This window comes from Leopardus geoffroyi, chromosome B4 (assembly GCF_018350155.1).
Source record: "Leopardus geoffroyi isolate Oge1 chromosome B4, O.geoffroyi_Oge1_pat1.0, whole genome shotgun sequence".
NCBI lineage: Eukaryota > Metazoa > Chordata > Mammalia > Carnivora > Felidae > Leopardus > Leopardus geoffroyi.
In genome coordinates this window covers 18877597-18903285 of record NC_059341.1, presented here as the reverse complement: position 1 = coordinate 18903285, position 25689 = coordinate 18877597, and the positions used below count along the sequence as shown (strand labels likewise).

Genomic DNA, 25689 nt, shown 5'->3' with positions numbered 1-25689 from the left:
AATTATACGAAGTAATAAATGACAGCATGTAGAATGGGGCCAGGAACATAGTAAACACTCAACAAATATTTCTTTTTCCTCTTTGTCTTCTCCTCTTCCTCCCAACTATTTGGAGATCGTTGTATAGTTGGAGATAAAAGGTCATGTTTATACTCGCTCTTCTGAGTTTTTGTATTCTATCACTTACAATGGTCAATCAATGTCATACACCTTACTAAGGAGGCCTATGCTCATTAGATACCATTTTCTTTGTTTAGGTTTGTTTAAATGTTCTTTTCTCCAAATTATTCTTAGGTCTTAGAATTTCCGCTCAACCCATAAGGCTAATAAAACTTTCCTAAACCCAAAACTATCTTGAAACTTCCAGAAGCTCTACCTAGTCTTACTCTAAATGTAGCAGGAAACTCAATTCACAATTGAAGATTCATCAAGAGTGATTTAGCAGACTGTAACTCAGTTTGGGTCCTGTGAATGAGAAACCCTGTTGTGTGCCTTTGGTGTCCAGCTGCTCAGAAGTATTTTAGACTTTCATATCAAAGATGAAGGAAAATCTCCTGGAAAGTGAATGTATAATCATGTCAGCTGTGGATTCCACTAGAAAATCAACTATTTTAACCCACAGAAATGTCCCAGAAAGACTCAGCCAAAGTAATCCAATATCTAAAGCCAGCATCATTGGCTTCTAGCTACATATTGACTATTTTGAAAAATGTCACCCTTTTTCATCAAAAACTACAGATCTCTAAATTAAAATGCTTCTTAAAACCAGCCAATTAAATTAAATCAAGAAATAAAATGAGCTAAATTTCTTTGCAACAATATATAGCAATTTACAAAAATTTATTAGCTTGCATTAAAAAAATTAACAAATGTGAGAAAACACTTAAATTAGGCATCCTTTTTCATTATTACCTCCATTTTGCAAAAATGTTAACCTGGATGTGGAGGGGCTGGACAATTCTGAATTCTATTCTCAATATGTTTAATCAACTAATCAAGTTAGATTTAAAATGGCAATCTTTCCTGCATCTTCAAATTCTGTAAGATAAAAACAATGATAAGTATGCTATCTTGATGAAGGTGCTATAAAAAGTAATGTGTAATTTCCCTTAAGCACCGCTTTGAAGGAACATTTATCTTAATACTGGCCAGGTTGGTCTGCTCCAAATGTACTTTAAGAAAAAGTGCCCTATAAACAATCCTAGACATGGAAAGAATTCCAGTATATAGACACAGTTAAAGTCTTATTGTGATATTTTGGAGTCCTGATGGATTCATGGCTGCATATTAATGATCTAAATATCATCTGAAAATCCATCAGTCAACTTCTCCAGTATGACAGAAAAGAAAAAAAAAAAAAACCTTACATTTATATCAGGAATTCACTCCACTTGGTTTCTCAATATCATAAGGTATTCTAATGCACTGCTTTAAGAAAATCTTCAAAGTTTTATGATTCCTTGATGCATTCAACAAAACTAAAGATTTTCCTTAGGATAATTGGTAAGATTCTAGGGAACTACTTCCCAAAGTGTATTTTGCAAAGCATTAAGTCCATGAGATGCAACTTATAAAAAGGTTTTATGACCAAATAATGGAGAAATGCCAGATACTAAATCTTTATTGCCATCTTGAAATTTCTTTAGAATACATGCTCCCCGAAAGCAGGGAATTTAGCTAAATCTCATTCACTTATCATGGATCCAAGCCTGTGACAATGCCCTCCAATTAGCAGGCATCCAGCAGGAATTAATGAATGAATAAATGAATGAACATTGAAAGTTTTGAACAGCTCTCTAGCAAAGAAACCTCTTTCATTTTCTTTTACCCAGAGTATCTCATACCTATTTGATCACAGGAGTTTTTTTTCTGTTAGCACTACAGAATATTTATTCTAAATAATTAGAATATTAAAAAGAAAAGAGACAGCATAGAAATAATATAATAAACACACATGAAACTACTACCCAAATTAATAATTAAATGTAACAAATACAACAGAAGCCTCTTGGCAACTCCTCCTCCAACTCATTTATCTCCCACTTCCCTCCCTCAAAATAACATAACACCAAATTTAGGACTTCTGTTCACATGAAACTAAACAGCATCCTGTTCTGAGAAATTCTCAACTGGGGGATTGCTAAAGGCCCTTCAAGTGCTGAGATTTTAATTTATTTCTAGCAAGTATATACAGGCAAATGGTCATCTGTAAAGCTATCCACTTATAGCATTAATACTATGATAAGTAAGAAATGAATGAAATAAAACACTATTATACAGACACAAGACAATGGAGAATTGATGTACTAATGACATATATGAAGAGGCTAAGCAGCTTATCTTTCAAATGGATTGATATGAAATTAAAGATGCATACAGTATGTATCTTATCATACAGTGACCTAAGAAAACATAGATGTATTTTTGTTACTTAACCTGGACTAATTTAGAAACTAATCTCTACAATTACTTAAAAAAAATCCCTAAGAATGTATACATTGGATTTTGACTTACAAAATCAGCTGGGGCTGCAAAAGTAAAACTGTGTCTAGATCAATGTCACAGTAGGGCCACATTTACATGAAAGAGGCTGCTAAGAAGAGGCCCCACCTTCCCCCCCCCCCCCACTTCCTGAGTTGAATAAACAGTTGCTGATAAAAAAAATCTCTTTTATCAAGATCCAGCAAGCTATGATAGAGAAGCACATCTGAGCTAATATAGTTTAATAGAAAAAGAACTGTTTTTAAAAATTTTAGGCAATATCTTTCACAATCTTATTTTGGTAAAACTTTTCTCCCTCAAATTTTTAAGTATCAATATAGGTTTCTCTAAAAATTGTCTTAGAAAAACTTGAAGTATGCAACTACTTAAAAGTTCTTTTTTGCATGTTTAATTGTTGTCCCCAGCTTGACATAAGAGACAAAAGGGCCTATAAAATATATTTCCATATTGGTCTAATTCTTAATTTTATTTATAAAGAATGTTGAGTAGTCAGCTTAGAGAAAAAAAAAAGAAAACATTTGAACCCAATATCTGCTCTGTGTAGATACTCAATACACAATTAAACCAAGGAACAGTACACGAAAAAGGAGAGCAGGGTGTGTGCATAAGTTTTCACGTTATAATTGGTCATTGGTATCCTATAGTTTTATAGGCAAATATGAGGATTGGAATTTCATTCTACCATTGAAACCATTTCAATTTTCAAACCACCCATTGAATTCTCCCCATGTTAAATACCAACAGGGAGTGAGATATAATCTCATTGGGTATTAGAAGCCCACAAATCCTTTCTCATATATAAATGAATGAAATGACTTAGCATCTGAAAATATTTATAAAAGAAAAGCATCAATTCCTACCTCCATTATCTTTTAGATGTAGTGCTATCTTGGTATCATCTGGAAGAGAAATTCAAAGTTATTGTAACAAAAAAAATTTTAGTGGGGCATAAATATGACGATCAGTCATTGTCTCCTAATGCTTTCTCAGAGGAGGATTCAAACCTCAAAAATACTTCACAGGCTATATAACAATCCAAAACAATATGTATTAAAATGCAGCACTGGTTTCAAAAGCAATAAAATGATTTAGCAGCTTCCTCATCTCATTTTATCACTTTACTCTAGTTAACTTTTAATATCCAATTACATTTCAATTAAAAGTAAAAGTTTCAAGTTTAATTTATTATTCAAACGAAAGCCAGGTTTATGACCATAAATAAGTAAGACTATTTTTTCTCCATCAGAGCCTACTCTTGGCCAACTGGTCTCACATTTCTCCCTAGTGGCGCCATTTAGAGTAAGTGGTTATAGTTTGGCTAATATACCTTCTTCCCTCAATGAGTTGTCTCATGCATCAATATTCTCTTGTAGTTTTGTCTTCCCTGACAGAGGAAATGGTTTTCAAAGACAATTTCTGTGACATACACAGTGTCCCTCTACAGATTATAGACCAACATATTTTACTAACTATATTCAGGTAAATATTAGAATTGCATATAAATAGAATTACCTATTTTCAGAATCTGAAATCACTGGACATTTTATATGCATTTTGCCTTTCTCTCCTGTGACTGAAATGTTGAATTCAGTTATGACAAAATTTACCGATATAAAAGGAAGTCTGTATTTCTTTTCTATTGAGGACAAGTAGCCAAGATCACTAATGAAATCTAAGTCTTAAGAAAAGGTGTCAAACGTTACAAGAATCCCAGCACATATTTTTCTTCTGTAATAATTTTGTCTTTTCCCCTTTAGAAGTCCTTTAGAAATCCAGTTTGCCAAAAGATAACTTTCTCTCTAGAGAGCTACTCCAGTACATGTCAATACAGTGACTTTCCCCTCCTTCAGAAAAAAGCAAAAATATCTAGAGCACCTTCTGTGGGCAGACTGGTGGGCAGCTGGGATGTCGCTGCTCTTCTGGTGGTTGTTAAGACCCTGAATTTTGTGGTTGTTGCTTGTATAGTTGTGGTGGTTTGAGAAGAACTTTCCATTGGCTCTGTGTTCTCACACATCTTCTCTTTTGACTGATAAGAGAAACAAATAGGAAAACAATTTAAGAGTGATCACACATGTGTTTAGAAAATCACATCAAAGAAGTTGGGCTGTGAAGCATTAAGGGCTTTCATATCAAGATGAGGAATAAGTTATTTTTATAGAGAACAATATTTATAGATTTTAGTAATTTACGAAGTATATAAAAGATGAGAAAAAATTGGATGTAACAAAGCATTCCCATCTTCAGATATTTGGATTTCATCATTTCTGTTCTTAATCTTTCATACTACTATTTATCTTGCCCTAAATCATATCAATCTCTATATAAAAGACATGATGTCATGAGGGAGAAGTTCATACAAGAAGAAAAACATGTTCATACAGATAAGAATTAAAACATGCTTGGGTATGTGAAGAAGGCGCTTCAAACCAATAATGCTAAGTTCTAAAAATTTGGTAAAATGCTCCGTATCCCCTTATTGTTTCAAAACTAATCCACCACACACTGAATGAGTATTTAAATTTTTTGTTTTCTATTACAAAGTATTCAAAATCACCCAAACAAAAGATTGGATGGCCCTCATGTAATCACTTAGCCTATTTCTCCCTAGCAGAGCGAGACTTAAGACACCAGGAAAAGATATACATTTTATTTTTATTTATAGCCCACAAAAATAAATCCTACAACATTCACCAGCAACCATTTCCACCACCCAAACTTTTATGGTTTAGAAGCTGCTTTATGGTTTAGGTTTATGGTTTAGAAGCTCTCTCAACCTCTTTGTTCTCCAAAGGACGTCATCCTTCTGGTAGGGTCTCAAGTAGAAGATAATCAGTCTGCACATGGGTGGTACTCACCCCACTTTAGAAAATTATAAAATAAATTCCTTTCTTAAACTTCTCTCGTCATTAATGAAATACAAGGCATTTATTACTAGTTCAGCAAGAGTTCCTGAGATGGCTTCCTCTTTTACAAAGAGTGACATACAGATTTCTTCTCCACTGCAATTCCCAATATCCTAGGGGTCATTCAATCTTCAACCGTTGGTTCCCACATCTTCTCAGCCCCAGTGACCTAATGATCTCCTTGCTAGCTCCACATCAGTTCTTGCCCCCACAGTCTGGCCCTCATCTGCAGTTGGAGATATTTGTGTTTTGAGATCGTAGATCCAGTTGTCCTCTTTCCAATCTCTCCATGTATGTGCTCACTCAGATTCTGCTTCTCTTTTGACTGTGCACAAAGTCCAGTCTCCTATTTTTGCATCACTTCAACCTCTCTTTTCAATTTCTTCACTTATCTTGCCCCGCTTTGTCTGTTTTCCCACAGCACCCTTTCAGAAAAACCCCAATACTAAATGGAGTACAAAACCTGCCTTTTCCTTGCCTGCAACAAAACCATGAGCAGCTGGAGAACAATCACACAGCCTCTGACTGGGAGCTCCATAAATTTACCTCCCACCACCTCAGTAGGCCTTCCGTGCTGCCTGGCAACTCTGTCCTACTTTGCTGGTCTCTTCTCCCATTGTCCTCTGTATCAATTTCAAACCCACTCCACTCTACCAAAAACTATAATGCCTGTCCCAATCTTACTCCATGGGCTCACCTTTTATTTCTTTGATAGGAATCATAAGCAAGAATTCTCTACATTTCTTTACAAATCAGCATTCTTGCTCGAATCTGTACTGACCTACCCCTCTTCCTTTCTGTTATAATGGAAGAGGCTCCGTATTTATAGCTATTCTCTCAACCTCTACTGTGGCCCAACTCAGCCCACTTTTCTCAGGCATTGTGAACTTGCTCATTTAATACAATCCTTTCTCTTCAATGTTTACAATCTTGAGTTTTCCACTGCCTTGTTCCCATTAGAGCTTAAGCACACTCAAGCATGTCCAATCTTACTTTAACAACTCAGTCCTCCTTCTCTACAACACACCCTGACATTTCCCCACTTTCCCCTCCATTCAGTCATCTTTCCAGAGAGATTGGTCTGTCCTGGTCTCCGCAGACTCCCACTTTCCCCACTTGTAAAAATCTTGTTTTTACTCAATACAACTTACTGGAAACTTCTCATGTTGGTGGTCCTAATATCTTCTTATGCATGAAATTTTCTATATTCTTGATATCTCATAGCAAGGGGCACACCTGTCCACTTCCCAGGGTTCTGTGACATTTATCCTCACCAGTCTTCTGAAAGGTTTCTAACAACTCCTTTATTTCCTTTTACTTCTGTCTCCCTGTCTGTCGTGTGTTGGTAGTTCTTATGGATCTTTCTTTTTTTTTTTTAAATTTTTTTTTTTCAACGTTTATTTTTGGGACAGAGAGAGACAGAGCATGAACGGGGTAGGGGCAGAGAGAGAGGGAGACACAGAATCGGAAACAGGCTCCAGGCTCTGAGCCATCAGCCCAGAGCCTGACGCGGGGCTCGAACTCACGGACTGCGAGATCGTGACCTGGCTGAAGTCGGACGCTTAACCGACTGCGCCACCCAGGCGCCCCTGGATCTTTCTTGGCTAATCTCTTTGCTATATGCATTCTCACTAGCAATTTCCACCACACCCATGATTTCAATTCACATCTTTATATTAATTTACATAAATCCATACCAACATTACATATGTCTCTCTTGGATTTCTGACCCCAATATTCATCTATTGACTTAACATATGCATGTGGATATCACAGACATCTCCAACTCAATAAGACTGAAATGGAACTTGCCACATATTATTCTCCTCCTGTGTTTCTATTGTAAAAGAATACTATTAGTAAACACCCTGATATTTAAGGTAACATCCTGGAATTGTTTTGCTCAGACCACTAAAGGCAGACTATGGACTCTAAATGGTCTTCCTTCTATAAAACAAGGAGATTCTGGATAAAATACGAATTTTAAGGCATTACTAGGATTTGCAGGACACAAAGAAAATCTCCAAGAGTACCTTTCTATTGTCTCTCCCCCAAAACAAAATAAAGCAAAAGCTGTGTGCAATGGAGTAGGAGTAATATACATTAGACAAAGTAAAAGACTAGACTTTGCCTATAGGGCAAAACATGTCAGAAATAAAATATTTCTCCAAGGAGATCAAGTCTTGTGCCAGCAGTAGATGGGGGAGATAAATCTAAACCTCTCCTCACATATTAAATAGGGACATATGATATCCCCTAAAACTCTCAGGTTCTCATCATCAAACATTCTTTGGTAGAAAGTACCATCTATTTAGGTCCTAGGGATTCCCATGGAATAAAATCGAATAAAAATGCAATTCTAATTAAAGGACACAAACAGAAACACAAAAAGAAGAAGCACACTCTGACAAAGTTAACAAAAACAATGAGCAATGTATTTAAACTATGAAAATCTTTAGGTATTGTGATCATTCAATAGAAGATAGACAAAAAATCATATATGAAATATTTTAAGGAATGAAAGGTAAAGTTTAAAAATTAACTAGTAATATAGACAATAAAAATGTCTTGGCAGATTTAATAAAATGTAAAATTTAAATTTTAGAAATGAAAAATACATTTTTTGCAATGACTACTTCAATGGATATGTTAAATAGTGGATCAAAAAAGATGAAGACAGATTTAATAAACTGGCAAACTGATCTGAAGAAACTCCCCAGGATGCAACACAGAGAAATAAAAAGATAGATGATATAAAAGAAGAGGTTAAAAGATGTAAGGAAGTGATAAGAAGGTAACTTTATCTCTAAAGAGTTCAGAAGATAAAAATAAAGAGGATGGAGAAAAGTCTGATTGAAAAGTACTTAGTAAACTTGATGCCTGATCGGTTAGAAAACACATTCTTCTAGAGAACACACAGATAATTTGTACAAATTGTCCATGTACTATTCCATGAACAAGTTCCAACCAATATTAAAGAATCAGTATCATACAGAATATGCTTTCTGACAATAATTGAATCAATAATTCGAGGTCAACAATAAAATAAATTTTAAAACTTTTCACAAATTGGAAATGTGCCATAATTCATAATTCAATGTAAATCCAATAAACATATTAACATGTTGATTGATTACAGATCTGGACATACTGAGTCTAAATTTATTTGAAGAACAAAAGTCCCCTAATAGTCAAAATACTTGTGAAGAAGAAAAAGTAAGACTTTTCCTATAGATAGCAAGATTTCTATAAGATGATGATAATTAAGACACCATGACATTAGTTAGGGTATTGACAAATTGAGGATTAGAAGAAGAGAGCCCAGAAGCCAACTCCCTGGTTATGTAGAAACTAGGAAAGAGGTGGCTTGGCAAGAAATTGCCAAAAGGAAGGACTATTCAACACACAGTGCTTGAAATTATCTATAAAGGGGAAAGCTCCTCACAAAATTGGATTCCCATTGTATATCATACATAGATACCGATTCCAAACAGAATAAAGACTTCGATGTAAAAAAAAGATAAAGCTTTAAGATATTTAAGAGAAAAATGCACGAAAAATGACTATGAAATTTGGTAGGAGAGGGCTTTTTAAACAAGATACATATACCCAGAAACTAACAATAAAATAAAAGACTGACTAATTTGACACTTTAGATTGAGAATAGATGTTAACTAAATAAAATAATGAAGAAAATGAAGAGAATCCAAAATCTGGGGAAGATATATATACCTAGAGATACTAGCTAGAGCAGTAACACAGCAGAAATAAGTAAAAAGGTATAAAGAATAAGTAAAAAAGGAATAAAGTAAAAAGGTATAAAAAGTAATAAGCAAAATTTTTTTATTTATAGGTGGTAAGATTGTTTAAGTAGAGAGCCACCAAGAATCTTGATATGTATTTTTTAAATTAGTAAGATAATTTTATAAGGGGGTTATATATCAGATGTATTATGTCTGTTACATATAATCAATGGAGACCTATGGTCTAGAATAAAAAGAAAAAGATAATTACTCAATAGAAAAATGACAAAAAGTCATGAACAGGAATTTCACGGAAGAGGAAAGACAGAAGAAGAAACACAGAAGCCAAAAAGAATATGAAAATAGATTCAACTTCGCTGATAATTGGTGAAAGACAAATGGAGTTCCCAATAAGATACCAAATTAGATAGCGAGTAGATGTGCAGAAATGAAGAAGTCCGACAAAATCAGGATCGTAGCGACCATGAAATAATGGGGACCTGTAAGAGTTCCAGCGTCGTGCTGGTCGTGTACATGGACACACTGGAAAAAATTGGCATTATCTTTCAAATTTGAACATTTGTCTGACTCCCATTCAGCGATTCCACTTTTGGGAATATTAGAGAAACTTGTGTACATTTGACTTAGGAGACACGCACAAGGCGCTTTTGTCAGAGGAAAAATCTTGAAACAAATGTACATAAGACTGAGTGAAGAAAACATGATTGTGAGAATATAAGCTTCAGGAAGGCAGAATTTGGTGTTTTGTTTTGTCAGACTATTTTTTTACCATTCCATTCCAGTACCTAAAAAAGTGCCCGTGACATCATGGGCACCCAATAAATATTTGGTAAGTGAATGAATGACATATTAATACCATGGAATATATAGTTATAAAAGTGAATAGATCACCATCATGGGCACCAACAGGGATAAGTGTTATAAAACAAAATTCTGAGTGATAAGTTAAAGATTCCAAATAGCTTTATTTATTTTTAATAGGGAAGGGCACAGATGCAATGGAGCAGAACAGACAACCAGCTTCCTAGTCACGGATAATCTAGTTCATAAATTGGGTAGCATGATCCTGGGTATTCATTTTCTTACTGTTTTTCAAAGGTACATTAATGTTATAAAACGTTAAAAAGATATTCTAAAAGCAAAGGATAACAAGAATTTTAAAACACGTTCACAGTCCTCATTTCCATTCACCCAACCACCTTTGGATCCTTCCATCACCCCAGCTGTGGTCACCATGACCCTTCCCACTGATTTAGGCCAGATCATCAGCATCTTTGGCTGGGTTATAGCTACAGTCAATTTATCAGCCTCCTGCTTCAAGTTATCATTCGCCCCATAGCTAGGGTGATTCTTCCAAAAAGGCCTGATTAAAATCCTTTCCCTTGCCATTATTTTTTAATGGAGGTATAATATATACATATAGCATTATATTAGTTTCAGGTGTAGACCATAATGATTTAATATTTCTATATGTTGTGAAATGATCACCACAATAAGTCTAGTTAATATCTGTTGCCACATATAATTACAAACTTTTGTTGTTGTTGTGATGAGAATTTTTAAGATTTATTCTCTTGGCATTTTCAAATGCTCAATAGAGTATTATTAACTGAAGTCACCATACTGTACATGACTTCCTCAGGGTGTATTTATTTTATAACTGGAAGTTTGTATCTTTGGGGCCCCTTCTCCAATTTCATCCACTCAACCATCAATCTGTTTTCTATCCACGATGGTTTTTTTTTTCCTTTGGTTTTTGTTTTGTTTTGATTCCACATATAAGTGAGATCATATAGTATTTGCCTTTTCTGACTTATTTCACTTAGCATAATGCCCTCAAGTTCTATCCATATTGTCACAGATGGCAAGATTTCCTTCTTTCTTTATGGCTAAATCATATTCCAGTGTGTGTGTGTGTGTGTGTGTGTGTGTGTGTGTGTGTGTGTGTGTATTCATACGTATATGCCACATTTTCTTTATCCATTCATCCACTGATGGACACTTAGGTTGTTTCCATGTCTTAGCTATTGTAAATAATGCTGCAATGAGCATGGGGTGCTATTATCTTTTTGAGTTAGTGTTTCCATTTTCTTTGGATAAATACCCAGAAGTGAAATTGCTGGATCACATGGTAGTTCTATTCTTAATTTTTTGAGGACCCTCCATACTTCCCTTGCCTTTAGCATAAAGCCTAAACTCCTTCAACTTGTTACACTTGGGGGTCTGCTGACCTCGCCAGTCTCATCTCTCACCTCTCCTCTTCTTAGCTCTGTTAACCTTCAGGCATCATCTTGAATATCTCCTCTTCAAGCAAGGCTTCTCTTATGTTACTTAACAAGACCATGTCCTTACAGTTACTCTCTACCCAGGTCATTCTCTAAAAGCAGTCCTTGGTTCAGTGGTCTAACTAGCTGTTGGACACACTTCTTCCATTTTTACATTATTGGTGCTTAGAACAGTACATAGTAAGTGCTCATATTAGGATTTGTACTTATGGAGTAAATTTATCTCATAGGATCAGACAGATTTAACTCTAGTTTTAGGCACAGAAGATGGACTGTAGTTGGTGGCTTTGTTTACTCACCGGTAAAAGAAGGACAGGATTGCTCACCATAATTAAATGTATGTAATTAATGTAATGTAAATGATAATTTAATTACATAATTGAAAGGAAACACTGGATATTAAAAAATGTACTTGACTCTGAGATACTTGGGAATAGGGGGTCATTTTTAAAATTTTTGTAATTTCAGTGCTCAGCACATTCCACAAAACATACTTAGGATATATTCAGGGGTGTTTAAAATAAGATGGATTCTTCCTATTTCTTTGGTTCATGGTGGGCAAGAAAAGTAAGATGCCTGAATTACACTTTTGATCTTTGCACAACTACAGCTATTCAACTGCCATGTTTTCATGGAGGCAAATGTGACTACATGAAAGAAACATCAATTGGAAAATACAACCATGGCTCCGGGAATCTATTTTCATTTTGAATGATGTTGCTCTGTAAGTGAAGTGAAGTAGATAGATTAGTGTATATCACTATAATCCCCCAAATGAATGTCAAAGAGTTGATGAAGGCTGTGTTGGCAATACGGCACTTAAAATTCAAGTATATTCTCAAAGATGTTTGTCTCAAGATATTTATAAGACATCATTATAAAACCTTAATTTTTAAGAAAGGCTTTAGTAACCATTGGTCCCCTAACGGTTTAAAGAGAGCACTTTGACATGATTTGCTTTCCTGAATGAGAAAACATGTATAATTGCTAATAATCTTCATTCAAAATTCACACTCTAACACTTAACGCAGGGAGAAAAAACAAGTACTTTTCTCTGTCAACCTGATAGGATATCTTTATAGGACCTGAAATGACAATGTAAATGCAATTCACTAGGAAATTATGAACAGGATAAAATTGTTTCTGCAATTGCATGCACTTGCTTGAATCGTTTCATTGCATCACTGTCTCTAGCAGGCTTCCCTTGGAGTTACTGTTTCCATGTTATACCATTTCCAACTTATATTACATCAATTTGCTGCAATCGGTCTTTTCCTCCATACCATCGGTTTTGTTATTTGAGCAAAAAAGATTAACAATGGCTTCCGAGATCTTAGAAAAGCTTCAAGTGTTTAAGAGAACTGCCTTTTGCTTGTGAGATTCAAATTCTGGTTCTATTTCCTAGCCACACACCTAACTCTGTTCCCTCAGGGCTTCCCTCCCCACCCCCTTCCCTCACCCGTCCCTCTTCTCCCCTTGGTAATATGGGGGCAATAACAGCTCCCAGGAAGGGAGCTCCCTTGTCACAGGAAGGGTAGGAGAATCAATCGAGATAATACATGTAAAGAGATAAGCCCAATGTGTGGCATATATTAAGGACCCAACAATTGCTGGATATCTTTGTTAAATTAGATGCCATTTTCATTAAGATGTAGCAACCCTATAGGACAGCTTGGTCTCAGGAATCCTGTGGTTATAAAGCACATGTACCTCTTCAGGGCATCCACTGTCCACCCAGTCCTGCCGATGGCGGTCAAATCCACTGGAACATCTTTGGAGAGGACGCAGTGTTCAGAAAAGAAAATATGGGGTGCGGAGTGCAGGGCAGAAATTAAAAGAAAAAGATTGGCAAGTTAGTTAATTCTCCAATTTTCAGTTTAGCATTAACATGAACTTTCTTCTATAGAACTGTTAACTGGAGTAGCAGTGAGGTATTTACAGGGTGGTGAGTAAGGACTCGTTCCTCAGGTAGTTGTGCAATTAGGATCACTCATGGCAGCAAATTACTCCACTGATGCCCACTACTCTGTGCAGAACACCTGGGTCCCAAGCAAAGGTAAAACCAATTGCTATTCTATGAGGTTAGTTTTCTTTTCACTCATATTTTCTTTTTCTCATCATCAAAACCAATGGTTATACACAAGTTTTTTGCAGGCATCATTTTTTAGGATTTCAGGTCTTTTTATCTGTTTTCTCTAAAAACATTTTTTTTTTTTTAAATTTAAAACCCACAGTCATGCCAACTCTCTACTGTGCAGTAAAGGATTAACTCAGCAGGTTTGGGGTGTTGAAACTCTCACATTCCAAAGAAAGAACTGGCCCTTGTCTGGCTCCTGGGAGAAAACCTCTAAGCCCTTGGAATATCCCACCTGATAAGAGTGTCTTTGTATATAGTGGGTCTTGGATTATGCAAGATAGTTTATTCTAACAATATGATTTGTGTCTGTTTTGATTCACCTGGAGACTGGGGCCATGCTGTATCAACATGACCTCGTGGAGGGGCTAGAGACTAGAGATGAGAAGAGTCACAAAGAAATTCATACCTGCGTGACCGACCTCTGTAAAAACCCTCGACACCAAAGCATGGGTAGGCTTTCTTGGTTGGCAACACTTGGGTGTGTGTTTTCACAAATTGCTGCTGGGGGAATTAAGTGCCTTCTGTGCAACTCCACTGGGAGAAGGCAACCAGAAGCTTGTCCCTGGTCTCTTGTGGACTCTACCCTATGTGTCTTTCACCTGTATTGATTTTAATCTGTATCCTTTTGTTATAACAAATGGGAACCTTGAATATAACAGCTCTTCAGAGTTTTGTGAGTCCTTCCATTGAATCAGTGGACCTGAATATGTTCTTGGGAACTCCTAAAAACACTCCAATTAGGTCTTCTCTAAAAGGTCGATTTCAGCAAGCACCGGGTTAATAAGATTTTGTTCACTCCTACTGTCTTCCTTGACTGGAATGATTTTCTGCCCTCTTTGTCCATTTGTTTTTTTTTTTTAAGACCCAGAAATTACTATCTGGTGCCCATTCTGATAAAGCTTCAAAATTGCCGTGATCACATTTTACTTTTATTATTTAACTTTTCCCCTTTATATAAAATTTCATGTGCTTATGTATTATTTACCAAACTTGATTGTGAACATTTGAAAGCTAGGATTGGTATCATATAAAATCATACCCAGTATATCTAAGACATAATTTCTTTTCATATTAGAAATTCAAAGTATTTTTGCTAGTCTGTTAAAATTAAGGATTTGCATAACCCCTGAATTTCAATATCTATCTATTTATATATAACATACATGAATCCCTATTGATAAATATTAACATACATACTTATACATTTTTCAAAATAAATGGACAGCATTTAACTTTTGTCATATTTTCTTATAGTACTATTCTGCAACTTTTTTTTTCACTTGCTTTGCGATGAGTTCACATGATGACTTTTTCTAAGAATCCTTGCCAGAGATTATGTACCATGGCATGGATGAGCATAATTTAATTCAAGTGGAATGTGAAAACATCTCTGTCAACAAAGAAGACCATATCTATCATTTTGCCCAGACACGACCCATTAGAGCTCAGCTATTTTATGCCTACCATCTGTGTTGAATAAGCTTAAGTGTGGAATAAACATCAGTGTGTGATCTGCCATCCCAAGTTTGAGAATCCCTTGTTGGTCAAGGCCATCTCCGGTTACCCAAAGAGATTTGACATTTGGAGTCTGTTTAATTCCAGACGAATTAGATGACTGTCCTTCTTCTCCTTTTTTCTTTCACGTTTGTTTAAATATTGAAACGCGTATTGACATTCTCTTTTGCAATGGGGATTATTGATTTTCTAAAAAAACATATTTTGGGAGTCACCTGATCACAAGCCATTTTGAGAGCTATAAGTAAGCAAATGGAATAGATAATTTTTACAATGTATTCACTTACCTATTCTAGATGTATTCAAAGCCAGTGGGAATTAATAACTTTTACCTTATATACTAACTAGGCACTACCAGATCTTAAGTTACAGGTCAACTGAAATTTCATCTTAAGTAAGTAGTCCTTTAAATTGTTAAATTAATCCCAGGAAAAGTACAGGAACACTGCATTTTGCTTGATTTATTAACTAAGCCCCCAGTTATATTGTGTGAAATTAGGTCCTACTGAAAATATACGATTCAGTTAAGAAATTCATTCATTGATTCACAATTGATTCCCTATTAACTGATCTGCAGTTTACTAATCGCTAGGGTACGAAGGACTGAGAACGGCAAAACACAAAAACATTTGACTTGAAAAGCCCATGCAGTTTTGTAACTTGCAGTGCCTTAAAAATGAGCACAAATGGACGCTGACTTCTTAGTAGTTTGTCGAACCTCGTAATCTATATTGCATCCACAAGCAATTATATAAACAAAAGGGTATATTATATGTGTATGTGGGCATGTGTGTGTTTGTTACAAATCACTAAGAAAACCACCCTTACATTATCTCTGAATTCTTAAAAAAAAAGCCCAAAACCTAAATATCCCTTTTAAGAACACCTTCCTCTCTCCACTGAGCCGCTGCGTTGTTTTTTCTAAAATCCAATGATATTAACCATATCATGCTCCAGCGTATTGATTTCCTGACATTCTTAACAGTGTTCGCAAAGGGGCTCTCTCCTACCCTGGAATCACCTGGAATTCCTGTTGAAAGCAAATTCCTCAATGTAGCAGAATAAGATTCTCTGGCAGTTTGGGTCCAGCAATTTTCATTGCAAATGAGCACCCCAGGTGATGCTTACTACGCTGAAATTTCACAACCGTGGACTTCCTGTATGAAATGTTGATATGGCAGGCCCCTTCTTACCCTCCCGCCCATCCTCTACAACCTGTTCTCATGCCCCTTGGTGCCCCTGCCTGAATGTGCTGTGTTCTTTCATCGCTCTGCCTTTGAATATGTTACTACTTATGTCTGGAATACCTTCTTTGTCTCTAATTAGTAAATCCAATTCAACTTAAGCTTATCGCTTCTAAGAAGCATCTCTTTTTTTCCCACTCAGAAGAGTTAGCAACCCTTTCTCAGGGCCCTCCCCCAAAATCAAGCACCAGTGTCTATTCTTACACTCCAGTTGGCTGCTTTTAGTTCATTTTAGACTTCAGGGGTACATGGGTCAAAGAGGGGTTGGAGTCAAACTGCTTGAGTTAGAGTGGTGGCTTGGGCACAAAACAGGAATGAGACCTTAGGCACGTTATTTTTCCTATCTAAGCTTGTTTCCTCATCTGTAAAATGAGGTAAGGGAGGTTATGTATGGGCTAAAAGTAGTGTTTGGTACATAGTCAACATTTAGCAAATATCAGCTGTTTTTAATCCCCCTATATGTTTTTGAAGTAAACATGCAGCAAGGTCGACAATTGTTGAAAATGAGTAAGTGAGATTCTCATTTTAGAGTCAGCATTTTGGAAAATGTTTAGGAGTTAATTCTGTGTCCCACATCAATGTGAAATGTGTTGTATACTTAAAGTCCTTCATCATCACCTTTGGGAATTAGTATTACAGAATCTTATGAGAGAACATCTAAGTTGCTCTCAAACATGGGTCAAATCTTTATCCAATATTTATAAATAGAGATGACGTGGTTTTGCAAATATTCCCCCAAAACTGATTTCAATAAAGTCTGAGCTCCTAACTATGATGGGTTTCCAATGTTTTTATTTTCAAGTTATTCCTTTCTTCTCAGCGTTACTTAATTCTAAAACAAATTGATAGAGACCTGCACTTCAAATTGATTGTACTATTCTCCACACAGTTTCAATGGGGTGCTGATTTCAAAGGACCCAGGAACCGTGTTAAGTGAACCCCATTAAATAAGGCAGCCTAGAAAACACACAATACTCTCCTGCCTTGGTAACCAATCAAGAGATTAAAGTGTAAATCTCATCTTTAATTCATCTCAGTTCTATAGAAAGGGTTTCAGAAATATGACTCATTTTGCAAGGGTAATACATTCAGGCAAAGGAAATAGAGTAAGTGTGAGAATGTATACAGAAAGGCTGAGAATGAAGCGCATCTCTTACTGCACAGTTAAACGTGTGCCTTTTCACCACTGAGATGAAACATGTGCGAAAGAGAATTTAGGAAAGAAACTTCACAGAATCTTAAGACGGTTAGGAGTCACTTTCTAGATCAGGAGTCAGTGAATGTTCTCTTGAAAAAGCACCAGAGAGTAAATATGTTAGGCTTTGCAGGCTATATACAGTTTCTGTTCTACCAGCTTCCCTCTGCCTTGTAGCTCAAAAGCAGCCACAAATTCCTAAAGAATGGGTGTGGCTGTGTTCCAATAAAACTTTATTTATAAAAACAGGAAGTGGGTCAAATTTGGCCCACTTTCTGTAGTTTGCTGGCCTCTGTTCTAGATTATTATATAAGAATAAGGATCTGTAAAATAAAGATCTGAAAACTAGAGCAAATGCCTCATCAAGGTGTCTCATGATTTGAAGGATCCTTGCAGCTTTATGTGTATTTAACAGAGTGTGCTATCTTAATGGAAAATTCAATTGTACATTTAATAAATTTTCTTGCCACAGTCTTCAAAAGTGTAAAAAATGATACTCCAGCCTCAAAACATGGAAAGTTGCTTTAAAAAGGCAGAAACATTTCAGCTTATAATTTCAGCTTATAATTATATGGTTATAACTAATAAGACATTTTATCATTTAGATAAATAAAATAGGTGATAGGTAGTATGGAGCTGTAAGAGATGGGGAAATTATTTTATTTTGAAATACTAAAAACTTTAATTGGAAAACTAGGTCATAAAAATTGAAAATGTTGATTATAATAATTATTCTCAATAAAAAAATAGTAAAAAAAATCATATTTTATATCCCATATGGGTCATTCTTGTCGTTCCCAATTGCCTCAAGCATGAGAGGGATGATTTCACTTCTAAAACCACTTCTCCTAAAATTGAGAAACTTGATCTTAAAATTTTCCAGAATTTTCATGCCTGAACCACTCATTGCATAGAGCTCTGGGAATGACAGATGAATCTAACTACACAGTAATCAATCTATTACAGAGACAGTATCATAAGGCAAATTATGAAATTTTACATCATTCTAATATGCAAGAATGTGGAGTTTGTTGTCCTTTAATAAAAGCTCTTGATATTAGGGGCAGCTCAGGACCATAATCCAATGCCAATAAGAATAGCGATCCACAAAATGCAGACATTTTGTTTTGTAGAGGAGTTTCAGATGGAAAACTGGGTTCAAGTCCTGTCTGATATCTAATATCCATAATCTTGTCTTTCATACATGTGGCAAAGTAGGTGTTATCCAATGCTAAATTATCATTAATTTATTTCCCACCCAGTCTTTATTGAATATATATTTACTTACACCTATGTATTAATCAAATTGGAATCATAACATGTGATAGCTTGCTTTTCCACAGTAATAACAGAATCTGGGCATTTTTCCATGTCTGTAAATATCCCTTGAGAGTTTATTTTTAATGACAGCATATACTCCATCATATGGCTTTATGAAAAATTTATTCAACCTACATATGAGAATACACATGTCATTTTAAACCTTATAAAAATATTCATCATCATCCTTTCTGCAATTTGATAAATTAAAAATGATATATCTTACTTTAGTGAGCATTTCTTCCATTACAGGTGAGGATAAACTTTTAAAACATGTTTACTGGCTATATGTATTTCTAAATTTTTGAACAGTATATTCATTTATTTTCCCTCTTTTATTTGATGTTATTCATTTGTTTTTTTTTTTTTACAGGATTTCTATGAACTGAGAGCAGTAAACTCTGTTAAATATATTGCCCGTCTGTTATTCACCTTCCTATTCTAAATATGATTTTTTTTTTTTTTTTACATTGCAATGTTTGCTTTTCAACCTTTCCTTGTGAGATTTCTTTCTTTGCTTTTAGGGTCAGAAAGGCCTTACTACTTTACTTGGCATTAAGTAAAGTTTGCCATACTCTCTTTTAGTTAGTCCATTATTTATTTCATTCCTTAGCTTTAGTTCTCTAATCTATTCTCAATTTATTTTGATACATGGTATAAAGAACCACATCCAAATATACAAATTTTATTAATAGGGGTGGCTGAGAGTCCCAGGATCATTTGTTGACTAGATCTTTATCCATTGTTTGGAACTGCACATTTTCTCACATAATAAACTCATATGCTAATGTCTACTTCTGAAATGGTATACCTTTCCATCGATTGCTTTGTTCTTTCTTGTACAATTCCTATAATGATTTCATCATTATGGTTTTATATCATGATTAACACCTAGTAGTGTAACTCTTCCATCATTGATCTTATTTATATTATTTCTTGAGTAGTTTCACTCATTTATTCTTCTCTGTGATTTTTACAATCACAGTCTCATATTCCAAATAACAGTCCTATTGTGAATTTGGAAGAATATGGAAATAATTGACATCTTACTACATTCTAGCTTTCCATCCATTAAAATGTTTTTTCAGGTGTTCTTTTAAGTGCCTCATCAAACTTATTTTTTTTCCTTATACAGGGACTACATTTTAAATTTGTTAGTAATTATTTTATCTATTTTTGCTACTGTTAAAGGGCTTTAATCATTGCATTTTCTAAATGGTTATTTCTGACATGGAAAGTTATTGATTTCTGTGTACTTATTGTGTAACTGGTACCTTTATTTACAGATAATAATGTTGCTTCCCCTTTCCAATAGCCATGTCTTATATTTATGTTTCTTTTCTCTGTGCATTAACCAGAAATGTAGAGTTCTATTACAAAATAGTAACAGTCACATCTTTGCTTTCTTCTTTATCTGAACTGGAATGTCTCTGGGCTTCAATGTTCAGTATATTTTTTTCATGGTTGTGAAATAATATTTATTATTGTATTAATACTCATCCTTTTATGTCAGTCCGTTTTTTTACTTAGGAAAGAAATATTGGATTTTATCAAATATTTTTCCCGTCATTTTCCAAGATGAGCAAATGATTTTTGCTACTAGCGCTATTAATTGCATTAATATATATCTTTGAACTATGGAATAAATTTATTATTTGGCTATGTTTTCATTATTTTAATTCTGTGGGTTTTGATTCTTGGGTTCTAAAATTCTGTACTCCTAAATAGTACAGAATATCTATGAATAATCTATAGCTAACATCACACATAATGATGAAAGCCTGAATGCTTTCTTCTCAAGATCAGAAACAACACAAAATGGTTACTCTCACCACTTCTAATCAACAATGCACTGTGCAGTTGAAGAGGCAAGGAGAAGTTAGTACGCTAGAAAGTGAAGCTTTGGGAGACTGTCAAATCGTAAATTGCTTCCTGCTTTGTGTGTTTCCTATAGAACTGCAAAGTAAAATGAGAAGTCAACTTGTAGCTTGATTAAGAGGCAAAAACAAGGCAGCCACCAGATTACAGAAGAATTAGTAAATGGCCGAGACTCATAACAACCCTCATTAGAGATACAAAGCAATATACGTCATAATTTTGGAAAGTTTAACAGTAATGCTTTTACTGAAGAATGACAAAAATCCGCTAAAACCCAAAGGGTATCTTAGGGTTAATGTGTAGAGTTAAATGGGTCAACTTTCTGAGCGGGGTGGAAATTGCAGGCTACTGGAGGTATTCCTCTTTTTAAAACCCTGGGATTAGTACATATTACTAAATGAAAGCAGACATCGATAGTCCTAGAGCATCTGTGCACATGGTCAGTTTCAGAAGCCTGCTCTAGGATTTGAAGAGGAGAGTAGCCAGTGGGGTTTCCTTGGTGTTTTCCCTTCTATGAGATCTAACCCATGCTGCCTCCTGAAGGAAGTGCCTGGTTCCTTTTCCCAAATGCAATCAAGGTTAGAGCACCTTGCCTGATGACACATTTGTTATCCAGTAAAGGTTACACAGTTAAAGATGAAGTCTTCAGCTTACCAGGGGTTATTGACATTTAAGATCAAACTTGTTATCCCAGCACCATGAAGGCAATATTTCTTCATTGATTGATCTTAAATACGGCTCTGGCAATTAATCTGAGTCTGGCCAAAAACACGTTTTAACAGTTTGGCTCCTTATTTATGAAAGATTTTCAACTCCTTTGGAAATACCATCACTCTTTAAAGAAGATAAATGATAATCTGAGGCTGAGAAATGGTAATTGAAGGAAGGCTATTAAGACAAATAGTTTCAATTTGTTTCCTCAAATGACATATGCACGAATAAGATGTCATGTGATTTTTATTTTAGAAAAGAAAGATTGTATTTCTTGGTAATTATTTCCAACCGTGAAATCAATAATTTTACAGCTTTTAGAATGTACGTATTCCATTTAAAAAGACAATGGTATATTCCACCCAACTAAATGTGCAACTTTGGGATCTTGTATCTGGACATCATACTAGCACATCCCGAAAAAACTGGGAGCACAGCACATTGTATCACATTAGAAACGAGAACTTCCTTTGCCTTACTAAACTCTCTTTCTGAATCCTGGCGCTAAGAGCAATGGAGTCTCTCGACTTGAATATTAATAATTAATAACTTGATTAATCATTTTCAACGTGCTGAGACACTGCCAGAAAAAACCCCCAGCAACATTGTTTCATTTACAATGGCTATAATGGGGAAAAACAGGGGAGGAAAGTTGAGGTTACCGACAGTGTCGGAGCAAGTTAATAGTTGACACGTTTTCACACACTGTCAGGTACTCACCCTAACCTGGCAACACTCCTCACAATGACTTGCATTTGAATACTGCAAAAAGTTATGGTTATATTATTTAGTGGAAAGAGCACGAGTTTTAGAACCGCATACACAAAACTGGGTTCAGGGCTTGACTCTGACCTTGACTGTGAGCCATGGCAAGTAATTCCCAGAGATTTGGTTTCTGTGAAATCAACCTTCCTTGTGTTTCGCAAGAATTAAATGGGATAATATGGATGAAGCACTCTTCTGGTGTTTGACATAGCAGGTGCCTAAAAAACGTAAGCTATTTTATGCTTTTTTTTACCCTCCATGGAACCTAGCCCTGGTCAAAAGTGTTTATTGGGAAAGAAAAAAAGACACTGTAATCTAATATATAATTGAAAATCTATAGGATATTCTCCAAGTCCTGACCCAGCTTCTTCAGCCACTTCGTTTTTAGCTTCTTAAAAAAAAAGAGGAGAAATCCCTTCAGGATGCATGAATTTTTTCAGAATTTAAAATTCCTTGCCAAACATTCAACTTTGCTATCTTGGTACAACAGAAGTGAGAGCTGAATCTTGAGGGAAAGAAAAAAAGCTTGCTCCTCCTGGCTGTGAGCCACTGAAGCCAATAGTCACAAATAAAACTCCTGGATGTTTCAAGGATTCCAATTTTTGACGCCCTTTTAAAAATCTTCTTGACTTCATACCAAATGTTATACTTAAATGGCACTTTCAAATGCATAAAGGTGGACAGAAAGAGCAGTGACTTTTACTTTGTTGTTGGCTCGGGAAAAGGAACATAAAGTCTTGGGGGCTTAGGCGTGCTGTGCTTCTGTAAAATGCTATCCTTTCGCCAACAAATTTTTATTCCATGGTGCTCAGATTAATGGCCTCCTGGTCTTTCAGAGTTGTCTGTCTTCCTTAGGAACATCAACGATGCATGGATCAAGTCACCCATGTTCTGGCAAGATAGCAAAATTAGACTCTGGCAAGGAACTAGAAATCCCATTGATGAGCCAATTGACTCATTAAAAAAAAAAAAGAAAGAAAGAAAGAAAGAAAAGGTCTTTATCCTAATTTAACTTTTGATATATAAATAGCTTCAGAATTTTACTTAGGATGCTAAAATTTGCAGAGAGGTGGGATAAAGGTGCTATTTCTACTTTCTCAGAACCATAGCATGAACTTTACCCCCGTTCTGAACCATAAACACTTAGGAAAGGACTATAACAGATACAAGAGACCATTCTGTTTGTCACCACTTCAGAAAGAGTAACCAATAAACTGATCCAAATAAATGCCCTTCTCTCTCTCATATTCTCTCTCTCTCTTTCATTGCATAAGAGATAAAGTGTTTCTAATCACAGTGGATTTGGGTCCTTGCAAGCGACCTGTAGAAAGAACGGTTGCATTAGGAAGGTTAGCATTTCTAAGTAGGAAAACCTGCATTAATCACAGATTTTCAAGTTCTGCTCAGAGTCCAGGATTCAGTGTTGCAGAGGGCTGCACTGTCTGATGTCATGGGTGAGAAGGAGTTGGGAAGGCATGGCTGTGAAACCTCTACCAGATATAATTTTATCTGTTTTGTATTTGGAGTTTCATTTTTCAAAAATGTTTCTCCTGCTTGAGAAGAAAAAGGTTGAAAATAGTTTTATTTAATCATTTGTATACCTCACCCCATTAATTAATCTAGGCTTGTTATCACTGTATTTTACAATGTAATTAAATCTTTCAGACAAGTACTGTGAGCTCATGTAAAATATGATAACATAACATTGACAGGAACTCCAGAGAAGCAATTTTTTTCTTTTTCTCTCTGTATGCCTCTAAAAGATGTAATTTAAGGCATCATAATATCAGATGATAGTGCCTGAGTGAGTCTTATAATGACCAGAAGAACACTGTTTCTTAAAAGGTATTTGTTTAATGATTTTTGGATAATGCACTTCTACTCTTCAAAAAATATTATATTTGTGAGATAACTTTTCCAGGACCTGAGCTAAATTAGAATAGCTTTTATACACCTGTAGTGGTCCAAATTCATTAATTTATATTAATCAGTCAACCTTGAAAAGTGTCATTGTTCCATTTCATCTATTCATTTTGGTTAAAGAACATTATATTTCTCCATTCGTATGTTCAGCTCATGGTAAATTCAGTATCATCCTCTAAAGTCTTAAGTGTGATTATTCCAAGTAAAAGTAAATTGATTTTGGTGGAAACACTTGAATACTTCTAGGGTTTGCCGCAATATTATACAAGATGGGTTTTCTTATTATTTTAAAAGTACATGTGAAAAAAGTACATGTGAGAGAATTTTGAAAGATGTATGTATATATGCTATATAAAATACTATGTATATGTTAAGCAGAGGCTTTTAGCATATAGAACTTTGTTTTCTTTTAAAATTTTTTGTTATTAAAAAATATAAAAATTTTTTTTTTTTGTTATTCTCTCCTCATTATAAATCTGTGAGCTCACCTGGAAAGGTCTGTTTCTAAGATTGCACTTGGTCCTTCTAGATTACCAACAATGTATTAGTAAATTCATTCCAGTCATAAAACAGTGTGCTGCTTCCTTATTTCCTTGCTTTATTCTACATCAGATTCGCCAGGCATATAAAATATCAAATTACTAAATGCTAATTCTATTAGAGTTTTATGCAGCTCATGTGTACAAATGTTCTATGTCTTATTAAAGGCAGCAAAAAAAGAAGGATTTTAAGAATTTGGGTGTGAAGCAATTTTCTGCTTCATAAAATACAGTTAGTGTCACCTTATGTTAACAGAAATATTCTTGGATACGTAGTTTTTTCTCCTTCAGATTTGCTTTTAATGAAACTGACAGTATTTCAGAGCACACCCCTTTAGGCCCGATAAAAAATATTTATGGCAAAAGCTATACAAACATACACAGAATGGATATCTAGACCTGAATCTTCATCTTCTTCTTCCAGATCACAAGACCCATCAATTCAATGTCTTAAAAAAAATTTTTTTTAATGTTTATTTATTTTTGAGACAGAGGGAGACACAGCACAAGTGGGGGAGGGGCAGAGAGAGAGGGAGACAGAATTCAAAACAGGCTCCAGGCTCTGAGCTGTCAGCACAGAGCCTGATGTGGGGCTCGAACCCACAAACTGTGAGACCATGACCTGAGCTGAAGTCGGACACTTAACCGACTGAGCCACCCAGGCGCCCCAATTCAATGTCTTAAAAATCTTTTTTAGTATTCATTTTAAAACACTAGGATGTTAGTTTGACCTGGTCCTTTATTTCCTGCCCGTGCTTCCTTAGGTGATAATCATTAGAATTATCTCATTTATCTCAGTGTCGCTGTTACTTCAGTTATATGACCAGATAGTCAATACTTTCTTCCAAAGCAATGTATTGGGAATACATATTTTACTTTTTTTTTCATTAAACGTATTTGTAGTATGTCCTCCATTTATCTGGCAAACTTCTCCTGTTAAAGGCCAGATTAATAAATACCTCAGGCTCGCAGGCCATTTGGTCTCTGTCACAGGAATTCCTTTATGGA

The 25689-nt window shown here is 35.3% G+C and overlaps 1 protein-coding gene across 2 annotated transcripts in view; it reads right to left on the bottom strand.

The window, feature by feature from the left end:
• Positions 1–25689, bottom strand: part of PLXDC2 (plexin domain containing 2) — a 448342-nt gene that overhangs the window by 59835 nt on the left and 362818 nt on the right. For both annotated transcript variants that reach the window (XM_045463293.1, XM_045463292.1), the window contains exons 10-12: positions 13165–13225; positions 4378–4528; positions 3363–3401 (exon numbers count right to left, since the gene is read on the bottom strand). In XM_045463293.1, coding sequence (XP_045319249.1) covers positions 3363–3401; positions 4378–4528; positions 13165–13225 — 251 coding nt within the window. The remainder of the gene's footprint in view (positions 1–3362; positions 3402–4377; positions 4529–13164; positions 13226–25689) is intronic.